The sequence below is a fragment of the Malania oleifera genome, chromosome 4 (genome assembly GCF_029873635.1).
Source record: "Malania oleifera isolate guangnan ecotype guangnan chromosome 4, ASM2987363v1, whole genome shotgun sequence".
Taxonomy (NCBI): domain Eukaryota; kingdom Viridiplantae; phylum Streptophyta; class Magnoliopsida; order Santalales; family Ximeniaceae; genus Malania; species Malania oleifera.
This window is the reverse complement of record NC_080420.1, coordinates 11648745-11657516: the sequence shown is the minus strand read 5'-3', so window position 1 is coordinate 11657516 and position 8772 is coordinate 11648745. Positions and strand designations below refer to the sequence as shown.

General features: G+C 40.4%; 1 protein-coding gene across 1 annotated transcript; it reads right to left on the bottom strand.

The window, feature by feature from the left end:
* Positions 1-978: 978 nt before the first annotated feature.
* LOC131153288 (anthocyanidin reductase ((2S)-flavan-3-ol-forming)) lies at positions 979-4980 on the bottom strand. The gene is made up of 6 exons (XM_058105493.1): positions 4671-4980; positions 2805-2971; positions 2493-2693; positions 2201-2360; positions 1814-2027; positions 979-1241 (listed from the first exon to the last, which is right to left on the bottom strand). Exons 1-6 carry the CDS (start codon positions 4780-4782, stop codon positions 1097-1099), a joined length of 999 nt encoding a protein of 332 aa, XP_057961476.1. The 5' UTR covers positions 4783-4980; the 3' UTR covers positions 979-1096.
* Between the last annotated feature and the right edge of the window lie 3792 nt (positions 4981-8772).

Here is an 8772-nt window from a genome sequence, read left to right as displayed (position 1 = left end):
GGTTCAGCACCTACAACTTAGTTAATTTTGGTTCCATTCTAATTGGAAATGATGCTGCATGCAAAATAATTGGAATGAGAAACGTCAAAATTAAAATGTATGATAGTGTGGTAAGAATTTCATGTGATGTAAGACATGTACTAGATTTACGAAAGAATGTGATTTCATTGGACACTTTAAATTGAAACAGGTATAGTTACAAATCTGAAAGTGGGATAATGAAGGTGTGTAAAGGCAATTTGATGGTGATGAAGAGACAGAAATTAGCAGAAAATATCTATGCACTGCAGGGTACCACAGTTGTAGGTAGAGATGCAACTGTAGAATCTGAGTCAGATAATACTGTTTTGTGACGTATGCGGTTAAGGCATATGAGTGACTACATTTATTCAGATGCTTGGAACTGGTGATGGTAGCATCACAGGTTGTACATATATATTTCGTGAGTTTATCAAGAAAGATCTTGGTGTACTTTATGCGGCACAAGTTAGAGATGTTTCCCTTGAATGACTTGCTACATTTTTAAGGCACCTTATTGAATTATGTGTAGTCGATGAATTAGTGGTGAGCAATTTATCCCATTGCAGATGATTAACAGAGTTACTGCCAATGCCTCTCCAATTCAATTTACCATTGGTTGAAGTGTTGGATCTTCTTTTTTCTGCCCTCTTAAAAAGGATGTTTAGACTGGGATGAGACGAAAATTGGGGAATCAAAGAGGCAAGTTGAGCTGTAGTGTTTTGAATTTTGCTAGCTGATCAATCCATTCACCTTTATCCCTAGCTGCATTTTTGAGAAATGTAATACTGACTATAAGATTAACAACTAGAAATTAGAGTAATTTTCCTTTTCCGATCCAAACTGAACACGGAAAATCCTTCTGAAGTGCCTATGAAAGAGAAAGATGACCTGTGTAGTCTTGGTTGTAGATTTCTTAAATCTGTCGATTGCTTTTGATCCCTAGTGCTTCACGAAGAATGCAATCCCAGAAAAACAAAGATATTATTTAATAAATTGCTTAGAGCAATTAAAACAGTAAGTGCCAACCATGCTCTGGCATTCCATTTTGCAGCAGCAGAAATAGAAAATTTACACTTCAGTTCTGCAACAATCCCTTAGCCTTGAAGTACTCCACAGTTTGATCATAGATTTCTTCAATTCCATATTTAAAACTGAACCCCTCTTTGATAAGCTTCTCCGAGGAGATAATTAACTTGGCCTTGGAGGGGAAATCCCCAAAACTGCAATTTTGATCAAGGGCATAATAATTATTTTTTGAAAACAGCAATAATAATTTTAAACTATCATCCTCACATGCTAAAGAGCAGGGGAACTTTTGTGAACTGCATAATACACATGCCAAATGACTTGTCACATCCTAACAACTTGCTAAAAATATGCCACAAACTTCTACCCATTTATTGTTCCCCATCCACGAAGATGTGACTGTAACATAGGATTTTAACACCTTTTATATGATCAACTATAGTCAATTGAAATCATGGCATGGAAGTGGTATAGGTAAGAACCTTCTGGTTTGCATGGATCATCAGAGGGTTTAGGTAAAGTGATGACAACAGGCATTAACCTAGGCCTGTGAATCACAAGCCCAAGTTGCAACAACAGCCCTTATGCAGGTTTAGGCCGAGGACATCTGGCTATCCACAGGCCTTGCTTGCAGGAGAGCATCATGTACTGGGGTTTTGGGGTTACCCCCTCAGGCCTCCCCAATGCTTTATTTTCTGGGTCCTAGTTAGTCCATCTCTATACAAAACAAAGCCTTGTGTTCTAAATGGTAAGACTTGGGGCTTACTCAATAGGCACTCTATACTGAGGATATCTTTTGCTCAGGCACTTTGCAAGCTCGGGGACACTGGTATTCACAGCAGAGCAAATATATCGACCAGATGCTGATTCTTTCTCAGCAACAAATATGTGAGCTCGGCAAACATCCTCGACATGTGATATAGAGATTGAACCTGACAGCATCTGCATACCCTTCATACCATTTATGAGGAATTCATTCCCTGCAGGATATTGAATTACCATAAATAAATAAAATCAGTCGTAGTTCATCTAGGTATGATGTAATTTCTTCTGATTTTTTCCTGTTATTTTTTTCCCCCTTTTCTTCCTTTATGTCACTCAGCTCATCAGACTTCGCAATGTGACATGCAATTTTTAGGTTTCGATTTCCTACCTGTGATCAAGGCCATAGCAAGACCAATACTGCTGGGAATGTTAGAAGTAATAGAAGGGCCAGCCATGAGTGAAGGAATGACAGTAATGAGATCAATGTTATTTTCTGCAGCAAATTTCCAGGCTGCCTTCTCAGCCAGTGTCTTTGATGCAGGGTAGCCCTACAAAAGCAGACAAAACCTCATAATGTTAAATTGTAAAATACAAGCTAGTTGTCTTGCTTAATCTTTGGAGGCTGAAACCTAATAGGATGATAGAAAATAAAATAAAAAATAAATAACTGCACAAATTACCCAAGTGGGCGGCTTCTCGGAACTGAGGAACTCAACATCAGTCCAATTCCCTTCGTCCATGACTAGACCTGTCCCATTAAGCTTATTGATGGACACAGCAGCAGCGGATGATGTCAAAATGACACGTTTAACTGTTTTTGCTTTCAAACAGGCTTTTAAAACATTCAGTACTCCTTCGATTGCTGGCTTGATCATGTCATTCTACATTTGGAAAATCAAGTTCAGCCAGGTTAGCAATTGACTATGTCATCCTATGTAACAGAATTTTTTTGTAATAGCAAGAATTTCATTGTGCAGTTCGCTAATTTAGACCTCTGGATCTTCAGAAGCAAAGTTGACTGGCGTTGCAACATGGAAGACAAACTCACAACCTGCTATAGCAGCATCAAAGCTCCTTTCATCAGTTAAATCTGCTTGAAAAATTTTCAACTCGCCCAACTCCTGCAGTGCTAGGAGGTGAGAAACTTTGTCTTGATTGTCTGCACCCAATAAATGCAATATTAAGATGAAAAGTTCATACTTTTTAAAAACAATAACTATGCTCTTGTAGATTTACTACACCCCTAACAGATTATGTTGATGAGTTTATTGAACCATCTTGTCCATAGAGCCATCAATCTTGGGCTCTAACGCGTCCCATACTGAGCCTTGCAGTGAGAAACAGAGAACTAACTATCAAGGTCAGTTGCACTCCACTTCCATTACAAGTTACAAAATGCATGCTTTAAGATATCATCAGTTGTTCGCCTCATGGCAAAACTGCGCATGCTTTTCTCTCACACTGCAACGGCTGGAGAGTTAAATGAATGGAAGGAAAGAAAGATAGTTCCTATTCCTCGTCTTATTTAAAACAAACTACAAAGAGGAAATTCTCAGGCAGACCATGGAATAAGTACTATGTCGGGTTAAGAAGTACTATGTTAAAAGGTCTGCATATTGGCCTTTTATCCAGTGTCCATTAGAAAATTTAGTCAGTGTCACTAACACCTTGGGTCATTACTACCAAAGGCTATGCCATAATATTCCTGTTCTCAGAAATTTAAATATTTTCTTCACATCCATCCAGTGCACAATAAATGGATTTTTTTGTTGTAACTGCAAGCACAACATGAGATACATGGAGTCTAGCACACAGCATGACATAAGTTAAAAAACCCACAACCACATAGGAATAAATTTTTCATTTTTTTTTAAACTTTCCCAACAGCTAAAGAGGCTGCTTACTCTTTGAAAGAGAACTACCAATACCATTTCTAAAAGGAAGAGAATAAAGAAGGGAAACAAACAAAGGTCTAAAACCCATACTACCATGCTTGGGTGTCTTATCTATACTATTATTAAGCGAAGACCCCCTCCATGGATCAAGGTCCTTCGCCTTGATATTTTATTCAAAAATACTCTTCGTCAGTATCTTATTCATTATATTTTAAAAAAATATGAAAAGGGCATTGGAGGGATGTTCTAATTAAAAGCAACATTATTTCATTTCACCTTTAAAAGCAACATCATTTCATTTCACCTTTAAAAGCAACATCATTTCATTTCACCTTCAAATTTCCTCCTCAAATTGCCCTTGACCTCTTCTTCAACACAAAACCACCCCCCCCCCCCCCAAAAAGGTTGTCATACAACATCCGCCTTTTTCAAAAATACCATCATCGTGCATTTGGGAGCTAAAATTTTGGACCTTTAATTCAAATTTATAAAAATTTGAACAAAATAGTAAAAAATTATACTGAATTTTATCCAAATCCATACAAAACCAAATACATGATCCGGATTTAATGCTCCCAAACAAATAAAGACAATGGCCCCCAAAGCACGCAAGCTGGTACAGAGTATACAAATGAAGCATGAGTAGCTACTGGCTACTTTTTTTTTATTATTTTTATTGTTTGGGAGTTTGAAGGAAATGGAAAATAAGCAGACATACAAAATCACAAAACCAAATCTTTCCCTCCAAACACCCAAATTTGTAGTATAAGAATTTTCAGGGAAGAGCTGCAAGGGAATGCTCTAGCTATCCCTCCTTACCCTTCTCCCACTATTTATATATACCAAATAAATAAATAAATCCCAGATTGGAAACTTAAAACCATGGTCGGAAGTAGAAAAAGCAGCAGAGAAAATGGATCATTTCCCTGAAATTTCAGAGAGAGAGAGAGAGAGAAGACGAACCAGGGTCCCTGACAGTGGTGTTGACGGCATAGCCTTTCTGAAGCAGCAGCTTGACAAGTATAGAAGCCACGAAGCCGGAGCCTCCCACCACGCAGGCCGTCGTCTTCGCCATCTCTGAGGGATAGACAACAGCTGTCAGCTAATAACAAAAATGGTGGGAAGAAGGGAAATTATAGCTATGGGAATTAGGTGTATGGGCATTGGAGAAACATTTAGTTACTTATATAGACTCATCAGTTCATCTAATTATGTTTTGGGGAAGAAGGTAAGCACGTGACCTACTTGAGGTTACCACCAACGACTCAACCCCTCCACAAATATAATCTTTCCTATGCTTTTAATGTGTATAATAATAATAATAATAAACTTTAAAAAAATATATGAAAAGAAAAGTGTGGGATCCAACAAAATAGTATCATGTAAATTTTTATAAAATCATAATATTTATGCGACGTCATTTTATTAGGTGGGGGCAATGCTCTCGAGTTAGATAAGTAGAATTGTTAGAAGCCTTAAAGTTAGGGTGGTCACATGAACATTTTTTTTTTTTCGTCAATATTAAAATATTTTTATGAAAGGTCGTTAGCTTTCTCACTTATCTTTAGTGTATTCTTAGTAAGTTACGTGTCCATTCTTACTAATATTAATTAGGTTTATTGTTCTCATAAGTGTATTATTGTTAGATATGTGACTTATATTGAGTGGAATGTATGTATAGGAGAAAAGTATAAATGAAACAAAGAGAAAAAATGTAAGCTGTAAGAAGAAAACGTTTCCCTTGATAGATAATATCATATATATATATATATATATATATATATATATATATTATAATATTTTAGTTAATGGTATCATTACTAGAGTTAGGTCTATTGTTTGGTCCAATTCTATTCAATATATATATATATAGCATAAAGGCAAAGGTATTGAGGGCGCCTCTTGTGCGGCAACCCTTGTTGGATCTTGAATTCTAACATGGTATCATAGCCGTGTGATTAGGTTACTTTGTGTTTGTAATTGACCACCGTCGTGCTACAACCTTCTGCAATCGTCGTCATTCCTGTGCTATTCTCCTGTCATTCTCGTCATCGTCGTTCCTGTGTTGTTCATCTGTTGTCATCGTTCTTGGCATTGATCTCTTCCTCTAATAACAAGCGGCAGCAGGCGGTGGGTCGAAACCTCTTATTCGTGACGCCAAAGATGCACAAACCGGTGGTCGTCGTCGCCGCCGCTCACGAGTCCGCCATCGTGTGTTCCATCTTGCACCCTAAGCTTATCGTGTTCTGATCTACAGGCGACGACACATCCACTCATCGTGTTCTACATCTCTGGTGACTCGTGTCATCACTGGTCCGACTGTGCAAGGGAAGCTCGGGATTTCCAGTGGCGTCGTTGCCGAGGAAATCCCATCAATGTTTGATTTGGTATCGCCTATTTCCTCAGTTGCTGTGCTAGAAAATCGTGATTCTTGCATATCAAATCTTCACGAGATTGTTTATGATGTGAAACCAGTTCGTGTTATTGAGCCTTTGAACTATTATAGCAACATGAGTTCTTCTAATTTTAAAAAATCATGGGGATGGGTAAAGTCAGCACAGGTAATTGCTTGTGAGTTTCAGAAATTAGGTCAGTCTGATGCCTCAGATTTGCTTAATGGATCATGGATTGTTGTTGGTGGGGATTCATGAGCACGATTAGTTGTGCTTGCACGTTTGAATTTTGTTTTGGACTCCGAAAATATGGAATCTATTTGGAGTGATTTGTTTACGCGGCACAGTGATTATCAGATTGTGATTGATGAAATTGGGATGAGATTGGATTTTATTTGGGCCCGTATGCAACTGATATGCCCATAATAAATCACGCTAATAAGGGCAGGTCAACGCCTGTCTCATACTTTCTCTAAGTCTGACTTTCTGACGAGTGATTAGCTCCGACCTAATAAAGAGGAGGAGAGATTCACAGCGACGCCCTTAAAAACCGAGTAATAGGCGCACGCACTTATGGCCGAAGAGCGATTCGCGCCCCCACGTAATAAATCCGAGCCAACTAGCGATCAACTCAAGCCCCTATAAGTAGGGACTGGGAATACAAGCAAAGGTAAGTGACATAATACTATTCTACTGTTGCATTTAACCTTCCTAAAAGCCTTCCTCTTACTTAGGCATCGGAGTGATCCCCCGGAGTACACCCCGGGTCCTCCAAGCCTTTGTTCTTTTCTTCTTTCAGGTCAACGAGAGTCGAAGGAGCATCCCAACTATTTTTTTACCCTGCAACAGTTGGCGCCGTCTGTGGGAAGTTACTTTTAGGAGGCGATATTATCTTGCTCTTGACTTTCAAACATTCAAGCAATGCCAACCTCACGCAATTCCACCTCCTTCCCTGATAACAAAGAACCATCCCAATCCATCCAATGGACCTCCGATTCATCTGGTGTCAGTAATGAGGAGTTCCTTGCCTTCCAGAAGGAAATGAAGGACATGCTCAACCAACTCTTACAACAGAAGAGTCAAGAAGGGCACGTCCTTCCCCAACCGCAAAAGAAACCCAGCGCAGACAAACAAGCTGACGAACTAAAGGAGAAAGAAGAGAAAACTCAACCCAGCAAGAAGGTAGAAGATGCAAATAGCGTGGACGTCAACCAACAAAGATCCACCGAGCTCGAGGAAAGAATAAAGAAGATAGATTACATAGAGAAGATGATGAAAGAGGGCAGAAGCAGGCCCTACCATGGGGAAACATGCCTAAAGTGCGCGGAATCTCCGTTCAGCAAAGAGATCATGGAAGCTCCATTGCCCAGCAGATTCAAGATGCCCACCTTTGAGAGATACGAAGGTTTGTCTGACCCCATTGATCACCTGGAAAATTTCAAAATGTTAATGCAGCTGCAAGGGGCTCCGGACGCCATCATGTGCCGAGCATTTGCTACCACCCTTAAGGGTACCGCCAGAGACTGGTATCGAACTCTTCGACCAGGATCTGTTGGTTCCTTCCAAGGGATGGAGCAATTGTTCATCGGCCACTTCCTTAGTAGCCGGAGAGTTGCCAAAACAACAGGCCATCTAATGAGTATGGTGTAAGGGGACCGGGAGACTTTAAAGAACTTCATGCACCGTTTCAACACAGCGACCCTAGAAATCCGCAACTTGGATATGGGGGTAGCATTGGCCACCCTGACAACGGCTCTCCAACCCGGAAGTTTCTTATACTCCCTTGGGAAAAAACCTCCAGTGGACATGGGGGAGTTAATGATTCGAGCAGAGAAATACATAAACCTGGAGGAGATGATGGACACGAGAGGAAATCTTCTAGAGCGGAAAAGGAGAAACAACGGCAGAGAATCTGGAAACGCGTATAGACCTACAAAAAGGCACGAAACTAATGCGCTGCAAATAGGTCAAAAGAGTAGAGGACAGCACAACAAGTTCTCCACCTACACACCTCTAAATGTACCGCGCTCAGAGTTGCTGATGCAGATCAAAAAGAAGGACTACGTCTCATGGCCCGAACCTATGCGAACGCCTCTACATAAGCGGAACATGTCCAAGTTCTGCGCATTCCATAGGGATCACGGCCACGACACAGAAGAATGCATTCAGCTGAAGAAAGAAATCGAAGTCCTAATAAGAAGGGGACATCTGTCAAGATTTGTCAAGAAAGAAAATTCACAAAGGGAATCAATCGAGCAGAGGAGGCACGACGCAAAAGAGAAGGAAGAGCAAGCTATTGGGGAAATTGCGGTGATCTTCGGAGGATCCGCCAGTGGAGGAGATAGTGGAAGTGCACGCAAAAGATAAGCTAAACAGGTGCTGACGATAGAAAAGGGGGAAACCAGTAGCAAATGAAACAAGAAAGGTGACACCATAACCTTTGACAGCGGAGATGAAGAGGGAGTGCAGCAACCGCATGATGACGCACTAGTACTCTCCCTACTCGTAGCCAATTACATGGTTAGGCGTATACTGGTAGACAACGGGAGCTCGGCCAACATCATGTTCTGGTCGGTCTTGGTAGGGATGAAGATCGGCAAGGAACGATTGAAGCCCGTCTCGACCCCTTTGGTAGGATTTGGGGGAGACACTGTTCACCCCTTGGGAACCAT